General features: G+C 47.9%; 1 protein-coding gene across 1 annotated transcript in view; it reads left to right on the top strand.

Annotated features, from left to right (window-relative positions):
- The window catches only part of pnpla6 (patatin-like phospholipase domain containing 6), a 199900-nt gene that overhangs the window by 44747 nt on the left and 137326 nt on the right, over nt 1-17827 (top strand). The window contains exons 6-8 of the mRNA XM_078235102.1: nt 1195-1277; nt 5833-5973; nt 14434-14593. Of these exons, the coding sequence (XP_078091228.1) occupies nt 1195-1277; nt 5833-5973; nt 14434-14593 (384 nt within the window). The remainder of the gene's footprint in view (nt 1-1194; nt 1278-5832; nt 5974-14433; nt 14594-17827) is intronic.

A 17827-nucleotide genomic window follows, 5' to 3' on the forward strand; every position in this document is an offset into this window, starting at 1 on the left:
AGTCATACCCCTGGCTGACACCCCCCACCACCCTCCCTCTTCCCAACCTGAGGCCACTTGTAGAGGCCTGACCAGACCAACTAAATTACTGCAACCTGAGCCTCTGGACATGGTCGGTTTCTGCTCTGCGTGGCTCAACTGCCAGCTGAATAAACTCCCCGGGTGAGGGCGGAGGAGGGAGGGGATGCGAGCAAAATGGGATTCAAATAGATAGGAGCTTGATGGCCAGCGCAGGCATGATGGGCTGAAGGGCCTCTTTTTGTCCTGTAAAACTCGATGATGAATGTCTATTCTTCCTGAACCGAAATACAAAAGTCAGTGATTTGACAGTTTGCAAAGTTTGCAACCAGATATCAGCAAGCTGCTGGATCACTGACTGATCTTTGTTATATTTCAGGAAAAATAGACATTCATCATTGAGTTTTACACCCATAGAAAGAGGCCCTTCAGCCCATCGTGTCTGCACTATGGGCTGAAGGTCTGCACCATGCACCGATCTATTCTAATCCCATTTTCCAGCACTTGGTCCATTGCTTTGTACGCTCTGGCATTTCAATTGCTCATCTAAATGCTTCTTAAATGTTGAGGGTTCCCACCTCGATCAGCCTCTCAGGCAGCGAGTCCCAGATTCCCACCACCCTCTGAGTGAAAATGGTTCTCTTCAAATCCCCTCGAACTCTCCCATTCCTTATCTTAAATCCATTCCTCCTGGTTATTGATCCCTCTACTAAAGGGAGAAGTTCTCTCTTAGCTACTCTGTCTCTGCCCCTCATAACTTTGCACACCTCAATCATGTCGTTTGATGCGAAATGTAACTGGTGACATTATTTTGTTATCAATTAACTGGAATGGTTCATACCGCATTGCAATGAGCAATGTACTGCATGGTTTTTTTGTGAATTCCCCCTGACCCGAAACATAATGAAGCTTCCAAAGTTCACCATGCGGTAGAATAACATGGTGAATTACACTGTGCCCAGTGTAATATGGCCGCCTCCTCCACTGTAGGATTCTATGAATAAAATAATTCCTTCTTGACTATCAATAACTCCGTTCCTTAATTTGAGAAATGTTCAGGTGTTTGAGAACTGGGATTGCTTAGTGACTGTGTTTTGGATCTGCAGCTTCTCTCTCTGTCTCTCTGCTGTGTAAAGTATAAGGTTTACTGTAACGTGGGCTGTTCCGTCTTTTCAGGTGTCGCAATCCACATCGTCCTTTGTTGGAACGTCAAGACCAAGAGCGAAGAGGAAACAGAAAATGCTGATCATTGCCAAACGGTACTTATCCCATGAGTAAACACTCTCTCGATACAGAGAATGAGGCAAACACCAACAATCATGGTAACGGAATTGAGCAGGTTCCAGTCAGGCAATTCCGATGCAGTGTGGAAAGTTGCGAAATGAAACCCAATTTGCTATTTAATGGTCTGAAGAAAGCCAGGAAATGTATTCAAATTGTCTTGTATTTTCCGCCTCCACCGGTGCTCCCTCCCGGCGCCCGCTCTGCCCTCCGTCCCCTCCCGGCGCCTGCTCTGCCCTCCCCCCCCCCCCCCCCCCCCCCGGCGCGCGCCCGCTCTGCCCTCTTCCCCCCCCCCCCACCCGGCGCGCGCCCGCTCTGCCCTCTTCCCCCCCCCCCCACCCGGCGTGCACCCACTCTGCCCTCCCCCGGCGCCCCCCCCCCGGCGTGCACCCACTCTGCCCTCCCCCGGCGCGTGTCCGCACTGCCCTCCCTCCCCCCCGGCGCGTGTCCGCTCTGCCCCCCTCCCCCCCCGGCGTGCACCCACTCTGCCCTCCCCCGGCGCGTGTCCGCACTGCCCTCCCTCCCTCCCCCCTGGCACGTGCCCGCTCTGCCCTCCCCCGGTGCGTGTCCGCTCAGTGCTAACCACTTTGCCACCGTGCCGTCCCACTCCTCATGTCCATTGTACACCACCGCTGGCCTCTGCCTCTCTGTGTGCGCCGGCCATCTCCTATCTTCACCATTGTCTCCTCCTGCAAACAGAACTGCAAAGGGTTGCCTCTCATTCTCCACCCTCTGTTACCCTGCTGCCCATACCCTACCCCACACCCCCCACACACTGCCCCGTCTCCCAATGTCCCAGAGTTAAAATTCTCGCCCTAGAGTTTCAATCCCCTCACAGCCTTGCCCCTCCCCATCTTCCTATAACCTTTCAATCTCTCCACGATTCTCCATTCCTCCCCCTGTCCCCTTGTGAACTCTTCACACATTCTCCCCCATTACTGCCTGCACTGCCCTCAGCTCCCAGCTCAACGCTCTAAAGTTTCATCCCTTCTCCACCTCCACAAGAATTGCCTCAGCATCTACCTCTCCTGTTAGTATCGTTTTGATGCAGCATCCTTTTTTGAGTGTCTTGGGGCATTTTGCGTTGTAAGCACAGTATCAAATCCAAGTTGGAACTGTAATGTGCCAGTATCACCAGTTTATAAACTCCTGTTCCTATCGCACATTTGCCACGTGTTGATGTAGAAAAGTTCTGATGAAGTTCATAGAATCCCGACAGTTCAGGAGGAGGCTATTCGGCTCATCGAGCCTGCACTAACAACAATCCCACCCAGGCCCTATCCCCGTAACCAACCCCATGTACTTATCCTGACGCTGTCAATTTAGGCATGGCCAATCAACCTAACTAGCACATCTTTGGAGTGTGGGAGGAAACCATAGCACCCGGAGGAAACCCACGTCAAGATGGGGAGAACGTGCAGACTACGCACGCACGCACGCACGCTAACCAAAGGCCAGAATTGAACCCGGGTCCCTGGCGCTGTGAGGCAGCAGTGCTAACCACTGTGCCGCTCAAAGCTCCTGAGGGTTCTTTTATGCAATATTTGCTTTGTTCAAACAGGAGGGTTTCTTTGTCGAAGCTTTTCATTTTGCACTCATCAGGAAGTTTCACCAGAGTACCAATGTAAGAGAATTCAAGAAATTTACATGCAGGGGAAGAGTGTGCTGATTGGTTGACATGTAGATCCAATCAGCACGCACTTCTCAATGATCTCTTAAAAGCTTTGACAAAAAAATTCCTTTCTTTACAGCACTACTCCAGTTATGTACTACTAAACATTTGTTTGCAGCGAGATTAAATCAGACCGGATTGGGGCTGAAGGTGAAACGGCCATCGAGATCCTTCAGCACAGTTAAACATAGAACCATAAAAGATAGGAGCAGGAGGAGGCCCTTCGAGCCTGCTCCACCATTCGTTACGGTCACGGCTGATCGTCCAACTCAATAGCCTAATCCTGCTTCCTCCCCATAACCTTTGATCCCATTCATCCCAAATGCTCTATCCAGCCGCCTCTTGAATACATTCAATGTTTTGGCGTCAACTACTTCCTGTGGTAATGAATTCCACAGACTCATCATTCTTTGGGTGAAGAAATGTCTCCTCGCCTCCGTCCTAAATGGTCTACCCTGAATCCTCAGACTGTGACCCCTGGTTCTGGATTCCCCACCATCGGGAACATCCTCCCTGCATCTACCCTGTCTGGTCCTGTTAGAATTTTATAAGTCTCTATGAGATCCCCCCTCGTTCATCTGAACTCCAGTGAAAACAATCCCAACCATGTCAATCTCTCCTCATACATCAGTCCCACCATCTCCGGAATCAGCCTGGTGGAAGAGAATCTTGACCCCCAAGCAGACCTTGAACGGTTAAATCGCAAAGGCAGCGATATAACAAATTGACTGTGTTGTAATTCTGACCACAAAGCTTTAATGGACAGGAAATTTTGAAACATGCATTCAGAAAGCATGTTTTTTTTTTAAGCCTTTTATTAATTAGTTTTGTGTTTTGATTGCCTTGTTAAAGGCACAGTCATGTTTTGTACACTTCATCACCACCTATCCCTTTATACAGAGAGCTGGTAGTTTGGGGACTTTTTGGTGCATTGTCCAGTTCCAGGGGTACATATTCATTGTTTTTTCTGATGCCCCGTATGCTGTCACGTGCCTGCGACCTCATTCGCAGCCAGGGGACTGCCAGAGATATTGCTGGGAAATTGCATTGTCCAGGAGCTGCCACCCCCAAAAGTCACTGGAGCGGAGTTCGGGTTGTGTTTTACTGTGGTTCGTACTGAGCTGCCATCCCCAGATGCTGCTGCCGTGTTCGAGGAACGAGGTGTCCGTAAAGTGAAGATAAAAGACTGGAATTACCGTTGCCAACTCTCACTGCGTCCCCAAAACGGCATAATGCTTGCAGTAGACAGCAAACGGGAATATACCGATGATCGTGCTAAACACTTACTCTGACGGGCAGTCAGGCACTCACCTGATGAAGGAGCAGCGCTCCGAAAGCTCGTGCTACCAAATAAACCTGTTGGACTTTAGCCTGGTGTTGTGAGACTTCTTACTGTGCTTACCCCAGTCCAACGCCGGCAACTACACATCATTTCTGAAATGTGTAAGCCTTGTGGCGTGCTGGAGGCTCCCACTTTCTGGTGTCTTTTTGAAGTAAGCGTTTTCTGAATGAGTGCAAGTGCTGTCCCTCCCGGTGGGTTAATGCCTCTGAGGTAGTGACGCTCGGCGGTACTGGTGATAATCTGTAGCCTTTGACCAGGAACCTTGTTACAGCTGAGGATTGAGATTAGAATGCTGCCCGGTCACACATGACCCGGGCTTTGCGTGTTGATTGGTGGAAGATCATGCAGCTTAATGTAATACCTGGCGTGAGTTTGACAGTGATTTAATTGTTCAGTAACCCTGCACCAAGGACATTTTTATTGGTTGGGAGCCTCTTGCTTTGTCGCCCCACCCCCTGCCCAAACCTCTTGGGCCAGGGGCTGCAGCTGTGAAGGGTGTGCGGAGGATGCCTTTCAGGTGAGCAGGATTCGAGGACAGCAGCTGTAACCTGGTGTCAGTGGCTCCTTCGCCCAGATGTTGAATATTGCTGGGGTTTGTACAAAACAGGATTACCATCCTTCGCCGGCTTGCTATATGCACAGTAGGGATTCCTTGGTTCTGAAGAAGGCGGCGTCAGAAAAAAGGCATCAAAAAATTCAATTCTGGTGACATAATTAATTTGCCAAAATTAAAAATGCAAGTACATCTTTTTTAAAAGTACAGGTCACATTTGGAATACTGTGTGCAGTTCTGGTCACCCTATTATAGAAAGGATATTATTAAACTAGAAAGAGTGCAGAAAAGATTTACTAGGATGCCCCCGGGACTTGATGTTATAAGGAGAGGCTGGAATAGACTGGGACTTTTTTTCTCTGGAGTGTAGGAGGCTGAGGGGTGATCTTATAGAGGTCTATAAAATAATGAGGGGCATAGATCAGCTAGATAGTCAATATCTTTTCCCAAAGGCTGGGGAGTCTAAAACTAGAGGGTATAGGTTTAAGGTGAGAGGGGAGAGATACAAAAGGGTCCAGAGGGCAGTTTTTTAAAAGAGGGTGGTGAGTGTCTGGAACAAGCTGCCAGACAAGGTAGTAGTAGAGGCGGGTACAATTTTGTCTTTTAGAAAGTATTTACACAGTTACGTGAGTAAGATGGGTATAGAGGGATATGGGCCAAACGCGGGCAATTGGGACTAGCTTAGTGGTTAAAAACTGGGCAGCATGGACAAGTTGGGCCGAAGGGCCTGTTTCCATGCTGTAAGCTTCTATGACATGGACGTGGGAATGAAATAATACACTCCGCTGTAGCGCTGGGAGTTCTGAACGATTGGCGTTCTTGTGTATGTACTTGATGTGTCGAGAGCTGTGCATCATTGCGTGAATGCATCTTTGTGTGAGCCACTCTGTCTCCGATCCGAGCTCGTCTAAGCATCTTTTTTCTCCCCTCCCCCCCCCCCCCCCCCCCCCACCCTATCCCGCACAGGTTCTTGCACATTAATAAGGAAGTTCCCACACTGCAGCCAAAGGAGCCTCCACCCTCTGTTCTCGAGGCTGACTTGACTGAGTTTGACGTAGCCAGCTCGCACTTGCCCTTGGAAGTACTGTACATGCTGAAAAACGTCCGGTAAGTCTCCTGAATCCTAATCTTTCAGGTAAAGAGGCACTGTGCGTTAGCATCCGACGGGAACGCCTTTGTACTGGAATATTATCTGCGCATGAAAGATGGTTGGCATTTGGTTAAGCATTCTGTTTGACAAGTCTATTTTGCTCGAGAGATGCAGATTACAGAATAGTGCTGCTCCCACGACTGGTCAGCAAGGTGGGAAGCCCATCGAAAGAAGGACATTGGGACAACATGGGTCCCAGGGTTGGCCAAGTGATCAGAAACAGGATGCCAACTTCTGTACCCATGCTGTCAATGTCCCTTCATAGTAAGAGTTTTAACAACACCAGGTTAAAGTCCAACAAGTTGGACGTTAGACATGTTGGACTTTAACCTGGTGTTGTTAAAACTCTTACTGTGTTTACCCCAGTCCAACGCCGGCATCTCCACATCATGTCCCTTCATGCCATGGGCTTCACTCTGGCGAATGTTCATTTTTTCAGGAATGTAAAGAGTCGGGCTTGCCCGGGGGATGGTACAAGACCATCTGCTTTTGATGTGCATTAACGACTTGGACTTTGGTGCGCAGGGCACAGTTTTGTGATTGGCAGCTGAGACAAAACCGGTAAGGCTGGTAAGAACATGATCGACCCCAAGGTGGGCTGGGCAGGCGCATGGCAGACACAGTTTATTGCAGAGAAGTATGAAGTGATAGTGTCTGATAGGATGAGGGGCAGCAATGTAAACTCAATGATACAGTTCTACAGTGCAGGGATAGAGAGACCTGGTGGTCTATGTGCAAGGCAGGTTGGGAAAGTGGCTAAAATGGCATACAGGACCCTGATTTTATACAGAGACGCAGACTACAAAAGCATGGAACTTGGGATGAACCTTTCCAAAGCTATGGTTCCACCTCAACTGGAATGTTGAATCCAGTTCTTGGGGAACAGACTTTCGGAAAGGTATGGCGGGTGTGCAGGAATAATTTTGGCTTTGGGAATGAATCAGTTCCGTGGATCAATTGGAGAGGCTGGGATTGTTCTCCCTGGGGAAGAGAAGGTGGAGGATGTTTGAAAGCGATTGAAAAACATGAGGCGTCAAGACGGAGTGGTTAAGGAATCCCTGTTCCTTTAGTGTAATAGCTGGGACACTGACTTAAAGTTATTGGCAAAAGAACCAAATGTGACAAAGGAAATAACTTCTTTTTAAAATGTATCCCGTTGTTAGCGTCCGAAATGCACTGCCCGAGAACGTGGAGGCAGATTTATTTTGGTTTGATTTATTATTGTCACATGTATTAGCGTACAGTGAAAAGTATTGTTTCTTGCGCGCTATACAAAGCATACCGTTCATAGAGAAGGAAAGGAGAGAGTGCAGAATGTAGTGTTACCGTTATAGCTAGGGTGTAGAGAAAGATCAACTTAATGCAAGGCAGGTCCCGGCTCTAATTAAATAGTTCCTGCGGTGTGCTGGCAAGAACGTGAAGGGCCAAATGGCCTCTTTCTGTTCAGTAACCAATCTATGATTTTATGGTTCGAGTCAACAATCATTGCCAAAGTAGGTTCTTCAAGCCCGGCTGATGCTATGAGGGTGATTGCATTGTTCTGGGCCAGGTTTTACACAGAGAAGATCTTTGTCAAGATCCAGCTTGTCCCTCCCGAGAATGTCAGGAGTTCTGTGGTGTGGCTGGTGTAAGAATGGGTACCTGGTGTACAGGTTTGTATTTAAATATTCAATTCCCCCTGAGTGCAAGTGATACCTTCAAGCAACTGAAAGGAAGTCAGATTGGGAGTCAGGGTGGCGTGGGGAGATCCTGACTGTGGCGGGGAAAATGGGACATGGGGTGATCCATGTCAAGGCCAATAAGATAGAAAGAAGAGAGGGGTCTTGCTAAGAAAATATCAGGAGATGGGAACTAAATTGGAAAGCTCCATGGTTGGTAATTTCCAGATCGCCACCCAAGCTATGAACGAATTGACATCAGGGACATTGGGGCAGCACGGTGGCACAGTGGTTAGCACTGCTGCCTCTCAGCGTCAGGGACCCGGGTTCGATTCCCACCTCAGGTCACTGTCTGTGCATGTTCTCTCCATGTCTGCGTGTGTTTCCTCCAGGTGCTCCTCCCACAGTCCGAAAGATGTGCTGGTTAGGGTGCATTGGTCGTGCTAAATTCTCCCTCAGTGTACCCGAACAGGCGCCGGAGTGTGGTGACTGGGAGATTTTCACAGTAACTTCATTGTGGTGTTAATGTAAGCCTACTTGTGACACTAATAAATAAACTTAAAAAAACTTAAGGTGGAACAGAAAGGTGAATGTGTGGTTGAAAGGCAGATACGGGAAGGGTGAGATTCCATTCCTTGGGCTGTCGCTACCAGTGTTGGGTCAGGAAGGAGCTATACTGCTGAGATAGACTGCACCTAAACTGAAGTGTGAGCAATGGCATTCTGAGCTAATAGAACATTAAACTAATAACCAACAGCTGCCTTTAGTGAAAACAACATAAGATTGCAGAGAAAATCAATATGTAACACCAAAGATCAGACTAATTGAATGAACAAGGGTAACTAAACAGTGAGGGAATAGATAAAGTCATAGAGTACAATAGCAAGCCCCACATCCTAACCCTTCTCTAGCTGCAGAGGTTTGGTCACTTGGTGACCATCTTTTACTGATAGCCTTTGGTTTTGGATCTTCCTCACAAGTGCAACGCACTCTGTGTCTGTTCCACCAACACCCTTCATGATGTTAAAGACACTTGGAAGGTCATCCCTCAGCCTGGGCTTTCCATGAGAGAGGAGAACTAGTCCTTCCATCCTTTCCTAATAGGTAGAATCTCGCATTCTTGATCTCGCTCTTTGTTGCATCTTCTCCAGTGCCTCTAACGACCAGTACTGGACTCAGTCACCCCGAGTGTGGTCTAAGCAAATTTCTTTACAGGTTTAGCACACTTTTTTAAAAATTCGACCCTCTAGAAATAAACACCCGTGTTTGGTTTTCTTTGTAAACCCACATCACTTTTAGAGCTAGTTAGGGTGCATTAACCCAAACATTAACGCCAACCCAGGAGTGTGGTGACTAGGGGAATTTCACAGCAATTTCATTGCCGTGTTAATGTAAGCCTTACTTGTGACAAATAAATAAACTTTAAAGGTTCTTTATTTTCCAACCAACATGTGACCCTCTTATTTTTCTTACCTCAATGTAATACTTGACATTTATGTGTTAAAATTTATTTCCCAGTCATATGTCCATTCTCAAATCTATTGCCTTGCAATTTTGGTGCCGTTCTTCCCATGTATGGACTCTCTTCCCCTCCCCACCCCAAATCTGGTGTCACTTGAAAATATATTTTTGATTCCAAAGTCTGAATTATTAATATAAATTCAGAGGGCAGTGGTCCCAGCACTGAAAGTAGAAAAAGCTGGAAATACTCAGCCGGTCAGTCAGCATCCGTGGTGGGGAGAGGAACAGAATTCATGTTTCCGGTTGATGACCCTTCATCAGTGCTGCGAAAAGTTGGAGATGTGATTGACCATAGGAGGAGTTGAAGTAGGCCATTCGGCCCATCGAGTCTGCTCCGCCATTCAATGAGATCAGACCTGATCTGATATAATCCTCAACTCCACTTTCCTGCCTTATCCCCATAATCCTTGATTCTCTTACCGATTACAAATCTGATTGGTTTTGAGCAAGAGGTGGGCGCAATAGGGACAAAAGGAAGGTCTGTGATAGGGTGGGAGATTGAATGATGGGAGAGTTAGTCTTGCAGGACCAAAGGGAATGGCGGTGTGCTGAGAGCAAGTGTGCTAATGTCTGGAAGAAAAGGAAATGACGTGGGGAGGGAGCAGTTAATGATCTGAAATTGTTGAACTCTATGTTGAGTCTGGGAGACTGTGAAGTTTTCCCCTTGAAAGATGGAGATGCCATTCCTCAGCCTTACATTGAGCTTCACTGGAGCAGTGCAGCAGGCCCAGGACGGATAAAAGCAAAGAAAAGTAAAAGTTTATTTATTAGTCACAGTAGGCTTACATTAACACTGCAATGAAGTTACTGTGAAATTCCCCTAGTCGCCACACTTCGGCGCCTGTTCGTGTCAATGCACCCTAACCAGCACATCTTTCAGACTGTGGGAGGAAACCCTCACAGACACGGGGAGAATGTGCAAACTCCACACAGACAGTGACCCAAGCCGGAATCGAACCCAGGTCCCTGGCTCTGTGAGGCAGCAGTGCTAACCACTGTGCCACCCACAGATGTTAGAGTGAGAGCAAGCTGGAGGATGAAAGAACAGCTCACTGGAAGCTTGTGTCGTGCTAGTTTGCTGCATGAAGATTGTCCGCATTCACCCAAGCTGTGTTTGGTTCCCTCTGTGTAGAGAACGCATTGTGAGTGTCCAAATACAGTTGACCAAATCGAAAGGAGTACACGTAGTTCATGGCTCCACCTGGAAGGAGTGTTTGGCCCCCTTGGATGGTGAGATAAAGGAGCAAGTGTTACATCTCCCCGTGTTTGCATGGGAAGGGAACCGATTGGGAGTGACAGGGGAGTGGAGCAGAATATTGTGGAGGGAACAGTCCTTTCAGAATGTTGAAAGGGAGGGGAAGATGTTCGGTGGTGGAACTGATCCAGTGAATACAGAGGTGGGGCTGGGGGGAGGGGATAAGGACAAGGGGGAGCCCTATCGTGGTTCTTGGAGTGAGAGGTAGAGGTGAGAGCGGAGGTGCAGGAAGTTGTGATGGATGCTGTCAAGGGCCCTGTCAGCCACAGTGGTGGAGTAATCCTTGGTTGGGGAAATTGCTGATCTGGAAGGTTGCATCAGTGGAACCAATGCAACAGAGACTTTGTCCACTTTGCTTCCAATGTCCACCTTAGTGGCAGTTTCACATCGTCCACATCCGACTCTTCCCTTGATTTCTCCGTCGGCATTTTTGACGATAGGCTATCAATAACTCATAACCCAACTGACTTCCACAGCTACCTCAACCACACTTTCTCACCCAGCAAGGACTCCATTCCATTCTCCCAGTTCCTTCGTCTCCATCAAATTCCTCGTCTCTCCATCCCGAGGAGAGGCTCTTTTTTTTTTTAAACCATTCCCCCAGTTCTAAATTCCCCCACATGGGGACACATTCTCTCGGTATCTACCCTGTCAAGCCCTCTCCGATCTTAGTGTTCTGATGAAGCATCATCCTGACTCGAAAGGTTGGCCCTATTCTCTCCCACAGATGCTGTCAGACCTGCTGAGATTTTCCAGCACTTTCTGTTTTTCTTTCAGATTCCAGCATCCGTGGTTTTATCCTCTCTGGTCTATATGTTTCAATAGGGTCACCTCTCACTCTCCTAAACTCCCGTAAGTATTGGTCCAACCTGTTCAACCTTCCCTCCAAAAGGACCCTTACCTCCCCAGAGGCCAGCCTAATGAACCTTTTCTGAACTAGCTTCAATGTAAGTATATCCCATCTTTAAGTAAGGGGTGGCACAGTGGTTAGCACTGCTGCCTCACAGCACCAGGGACCTGGGTTCGATTCCCAGCTTGGGTCACTGTCTGTGTGGAGTCTGTGCATTCTCCCCATGCCCGCGTGGGTTTCCTCCGGGAGCTCCGGTTTCCTCCCACAGTCCAAAGATGTGCTGGTTAGGTGGATTGGCCATGCTAAATTCTCCCTCAGTGTCCCCGAACAGGCACCGGAGTGTGGTGACTAGGGGATTTTCGCAGTAACTTCATTGCAGTGTGAATGTAAGTTGAGTTGTGACTAATAACTAAACTATTTTATAGAAACTTTAAGGACACCAAAACTGTTCGCAGTGCTCTAGTCACCAATGCCCTGAACAGTTCGAGTAAGACTTCCCTCCTTGTAAACTCCATCCCTCTTGTAATCGAGGCTAAGGTTCCATTTATCTCCCTAATATCTTGCTGTATCTGCATGTTGGCTTCTTGTGATTCATGTATGCCGGCACCCCCACAGAATTTTGTAGTCTCCCTCCATTTAAATACACCCTGATTTTGTATTCTTCCCACCAAAGTGGGCAGCCTCACATTTCCCCCTTCATACTCCATCTGCCAAACCTTTGCCCACTCAGTTGATCTATGCTAGATCAACCCTCCTCTGTCCGTGTGTCACCGTGTCTCCGGGAGGCACCTCTAAAGCATTAGACCATAGACCAATAGAAATGGGGGGCAGGAGGAAGCCATTCAGCCCTTCAGGCTTGCTCTGCCGTTTAATAAGATCATGGCTGATCTCTCACTCACTCAGTCCACTTGCCTGCCTTATCTCCATAACCCTTAATTATCCGACTGATTTAAAAACCTATCCATCTCACCCTTGAAAATGTTCAAATGCTCGATCTCCTCAGCTTCCTGGGGTAAAGAATTCCAAAGATTCACCACTCTTTGAGAGAAGAAATTCTTCCTCAAATCCAATGAGCGCCCTCTTATTCTGCGACTGTGCTGTCTGGTGCTACACTCTCCCACAAGTGGAAACTTCCTCATAAGTTCATAAGATACAGGAGCAGAATTAGGCCATTCGGCCCATTGAGATGGCCATTAAATCGGCCAACATTTACCCTGTCGAACCCCCTAAGATTGTTTCTTCAGAAGGAACTCTTCAAATGCAGATAATGAAAATATAACAAAACTTACTCCAACTTATAAATCAAAGAAAGGGTTTAATAAAGAAACTTCATTACTCCAAACTTGGGGCCTCGCCCTGGGCCGCTCAACGCAATTCCCAATACGTTCTTTATAGTGAGTCAGCTGGTCAGCTGACCATCACATCATTCTGTGATTGGTTCCATGGTTTACCAGGTCAGCTGACCCTTACAGGCTGTTACCATTGGTCACATTGCATCCAATACAGAGTTGTCACTGGTTACTTTCCAACAAGATTGTCCGATTTACAAGCTTGGCGTCACACAGTCGGGCCTCCAGTTGCACACTTCCCTCCTATCACTGGCGCTGTGATTGGTTTCAGGGACCCCCAATGTCGACCCAACCTGCTCAATGTTTCCTCATCGGCCAACCCAACCCCTTCACCCCATGAATCAGCCTCATGAATCAAGTGCAGCGTCTGTATAAAACCCTCTGAAGGAAATTTGCTTCATTTGGTCTTTCGTAACACCTTCACTTTTTATTCATTCGTGGAACATGGGCGTCGCTGGCGTCGTTTGGGAGGGAATTCCAGGATTTTGTCCCAGCGACTGCGAAGGAACGGTCGATATATTTCCAAGTCAGGACAGTGAGTGGCTTGGAGGGGAACTTGCAGGTGGTGGTGTTCCCATTTATCTGCTGCCCTTGTCCTTCTAGATGGAAGAGGTCGCAAGTTTGGAAGATTTAAGGATCTTTGGTGAATTGCTGCAGTGCATCTTGTAGATGGTACACACTGCTGCTACTGAGCGTCGGTGGTGGAGGGAGTGAATGTTTGTAGATGTGGTGCCAATCAAGTGGGGCTGCTTTGTCCTGAATGGTGTCAAGTTTCTTGAGTGTTGTTGGAGCTGCACCCATCCAGGCAAGTGGGGAGTGTTCCATCACACTCCTGACTTGTGCCTTGTAGATGGTGGACAGGCTCTGGGGAGTCGGGAGGTGAGTTACTCGCCGCAGTATTCCCAGCCTCTGACCTGCTCTTGCAGCCGTATGTGGTGAGTCCAGTTGAGTTTCACTGGAGTAAATATAAATATATTTAAATTTTAATCTGCAACCATTTGTATTATTGAGGCATGCTGGATATACAGGGCTCTGCTTCAGTAAAGTGCCACATTTGAGAGTAATTGTTCACGTCGGACCCCTCTGAATGGGCAAAGGGGACAGGGAAACAGCGTTCAAGTGCAACTCCCCAGTTGAAGAGCAGGAACCAGTAGAAGTTCGCTCTCTGCTGTAATATTTATAATTTGGACAGGAAGAGTTTCTAAGCAACGTTTCCAATTTTGAGGAAGACTAACTTGCTGCAGGGAATGCTGGGTAATTAAGTGAGAGAGAAAGGCAGAACTTTAACCCGAATGTGAAACATTCACGGTTGCCCAAGTCTGCCGGGTTCGATTCCCGGGCTTGGGTCACTGTCTGCGTGGAGTTTGCTCATTCTCCTCGTGTCTGCGTGGGTTTCCTCCGGGTGCTCCGGTTTCCTCCCACAGGCCAAGGGTGTGTTGGTTAGGTGAATTGGCCATGCCAAATTGCCCCTTAGTGTCAGGGGGACTAGCTAGGATGAATGCATAGGGTTATGGGGCTTGGGCCTGGGTGGGATTGTGGTCAGTGCAGACTCGATGGGCTGAATGGCCTGCTTCTGCACTGTAGGGTTCTATGATTCAATCTATGATTCTGCATCTTTGTTCAATTAGGCAAGATGCTAATAAGATTGCATTTATTCAACAAAACTTCTCGATCTTCTGGAGAAAGTCTCGCAAATTGAGGTACAGGACCAGCTTTGTCTATTAATTTAAGTTTAATTTTAATTTTTGTCCTATTTAATCCCCCCCCTCCCCCCAACTCTGCAGAGTCCTGGGCCATTTTGAAAAGCCTCTGTTTCTCGAACTGTGTAAGCACATGGTGTTCCAGCAGTTCCAGCAAGGGGAGTATGTCTTCCGGCAGGGTCAGGCGGACAACAGCATCTACGTGGTACAGGATGGCAAACTGGAGCTCAGCCTGGTGGGAACTGTAAGTTCATCTGGATAAAGACACAAGTGATCAATGTTCTCCATCGATTGTTAGTCCAATTGATTTTCAGTAGAGTCAACTTTACAAGAGCTCATTGAATCAATGCAAATGAAACGTATCATGCTTGGTTTCATTGTTAAGAACATTAAATACCGGAGTTGGGACGTCTTGTTAAAGTTGTACAAGACATTGGTAAGGCCACACTTGGAATACTGTGTACAGTTCTGGTCACCCTATTATAGAAAGGATATTATTAAACTAGAAAGAGTGCAGAAAAGATTTACTAGGATGCTACCGGGACTTGATGGATTGCGTTATAAGGAGAGGCTGGATAAACTTTAGGAACATTTAAGAAGCTATTGGATAGGCACATGGAGTACTTCGGGATGATAGGGAGGAAATAGCTTGATCTGGGTTTCAGACAAAGCTCAGCACAACAACGTGGGCCGAAGGGCCTGTTCTGTGCTGTACTGTTCTATGTTCTATGTTCTAAACTGGGACTTTTTTTCTCTGCAGCGTAGGAGGCTGAGGGATGATCCTATAGAGGTCTATAAAATAATGAGGGGCATTGATCAGATAGATAGTTAATATCTTTTCCCAAAGGTAGGGGAGCCTAAAACTAGAGGGCATAGGTTTAAGCTGAGAGGGGAGAGATACAAAAGGGTCCAGAGGGGCAATTGTTTCACGGAGGGTGGTGAGTGTCTGGAACAAGCTGCCAGCGGTAGAAGTAGAGGTGGATACAATTTTGTCTTTTAAAAAGCATTTAGACAGTTACATGGGTAAGATGGGTATAGAGGGATATGGGCCAAATGCGGGCAATTGGGACTAGGTTGATCATTTTTTTAAAAAGAGCAGCATGGGCGAGTTGGGCCGAAGGGCCATGCTGTAAGCCTCTATGACTCTGAGTTGCACTATCTCTGTACGTTAGATTGAATAGACAGTTTCTCCAATTTACTTGCTCCACTCCCTATAGCTGTGCCAGTGATGTTGTCCCCCATCTCACTTGCTGCCTCGTCATTGATGAGGCAATTCCTTGACCCTTGCAGCAGGATGCCTTATGGGCTGGGACTGCTCTGCGAGGTCAGTGTTCGCAGTGCATGGTCTCAAGTCCAAACCCATTGGTTTGCTAGTGATCAGCATCATCGCCCTTGGAAGGCGCCACGGTAGCAGAGTGGTTAGCACTGCTGCCTCACAGTGGTTAGCACTGCTGCCTCACAGTGGTTAGCACTGCTGCCTCACAATGGTTAGCACTGCTGCCTCACAATGGTTAGCACTGCTGCCTCACAATGGTTAGCACTGCTGCCTCACAATGGTTAGCACTGCTGCCTCACAATGGTTAGCACTGCTGCCTCACAATGGTTAGCACTGCTGCCTCACAATGGTTAGCACTGCTGCCTCACAATGGTTAGCACTGCTGCCTCACAATGGTTAGCACTGCTGACTCGCTCACTCTTAGCCCAGTGATCCACCCCGCCACCGGGTTCAATTCTCTGCTTGGGTCACTGCCTGTGTGGAGTCTGCACGTTCTCCCCGTGTCTGCATGGGTTTCCTCCGAGTGCTCCGGTTTCCTCCCACAGTCTGAAAGACGTGCTGGTTAGGTGCATTGGCCGTGCTAAATTGCCCTTGATTGTACCCGAACAGGCGCTGGAGTGTGACGACTAGGGGATTTTCACAGTAACTTCATTGCAGTGTTAATGTAAGCCTACTTGTGACAATAATGAATAAACTAAAAGAAGCCTCTTGTCTGATGACATCACTCTGCCAGTATGGTACTGCTGCACAATCTCTGTCTGACTGACGGTGGGTCACTTCCCTATCCTAACTGAAAAGCAAAATGTTGCGGATGCTGGAATCGGAAACAAAAACAGAAAATGCTGCAAAATTTCAGCAGGTCTGACAAAATGCAGCATTATGGCAGCACGGTGGCAGTGGTTAATCTGCCACCTCACAGCGCCAGGGACCCGGGTTTGATTCCCGGCTTGGGTCACTGTCTGTGTGGAGTCTGCACGTTCTCCTCGTGTCTGTGTGGGTTTCCTCCGGGTGCTCTGGTTTCCTCCCACAGTCTGAAAGATGTGCGGGTTAGGTGGATTGGCCATGCTAAATTGCCCCTTAGTGTCAGGGGGACTAGCTCGGGTAAATGCATGGGGTTATGGGGATAGGGCCTGGGTGGGACTGTAGTCGGTGCAGACTCGATGGGCCGAATGGCCTCCTTTTACACTGTAGGGATTCTCTGTTTCTATGTCTATATTAGTGCATCTGTGGAGAGAGAAGAGAGCCAAAGTTTTGAGTCTGGATGACCCTTCATCCTGTTGTGTTTATTACCCTGATAATGCCCCCAGCCTTTGCGCCTTCTTTCTCGATCGCTAGCTGGGCTGTGTGATCTCAGTGATCGCCCGCCTTTCGATGGGTGTGGGATGTTTGGTTTCCGTTGTGAGACTGTGTCATGCTCAGCTCAGACCACTGTCTGATCCAGGAGTCGGGATTCTTGTACAGGGAACCACACCCTTAACTGGTGCAGGGACCAACTTTCCACGTTGAGTCAGGGAACCTCATTCCATTCTAATCCCAGTTTCCATACATCATTCATTTGGTTCTAATTATTGCCGTAAACTTCACCTAAAGTTTTAAAGTGTAAGTCATTGATTCGTGTTTCTGGGAGTGATCAGCTCAGCGCCGGACTTCCCTCCGAGACTCTTAAGAAACTCAACCTTGTTTTAGTTTTGGGTTGGAGAACTACAAGTCTTTGCATCTCCTGCATAATTCCACTTTTCATTGACTTTTACAACGATGGAATTGTTTTACGATAGGGGCTTTAGGCAGGGGTGGATCACTGGGCTAAGAGTGAGTGGGTCAGGGTCGCTGTGGTCCCTGGGCTGCTGTGGTGGGGTTTTGGTGTGGGTGCGTTCAGTGGGAACAGCACAAGCACCAGATTGGATTGAGGCAGGGAGGGAGCTGAGGAGGGAATGAGTTACGTGAATGGGAGTATGCGGGGACGAGTGGAGATTTGGAAGGGGAAATTGATAGCATCGGACTGTGGAGCAACAGTGAGAGCTATTTTTTTGTTTTACAAGAGATTGGAAAGGTAAATAATTCTAAAAAATTCTTTCATGGGCTGTGTGTGTCCCTGCAAAGGCAGCATTGAATCACAGAATCCCTACAGTACAGAAGGAGGCCATTTGGCCCATCGAGTCTGCACCGACCACAATCCCGTAACCCCACATATTTACCCTGCTA

The sequence above is a fragment of the Mustelus asterias genome, chromosome 19 (genome assembly GCF_964213995.1).
Source record: "Mustelus asterias chromosome 19, sMusAst1.hap1.1, whole genome shotgun sequence".
NCBI classification, from domain to species: domain Eukaryota; kingdom Metazoa; phylum Chordata; class Chondrichthyes; order Carcharhiniformes; family Triakidae; genus Mustelus; species Mustelus asterias.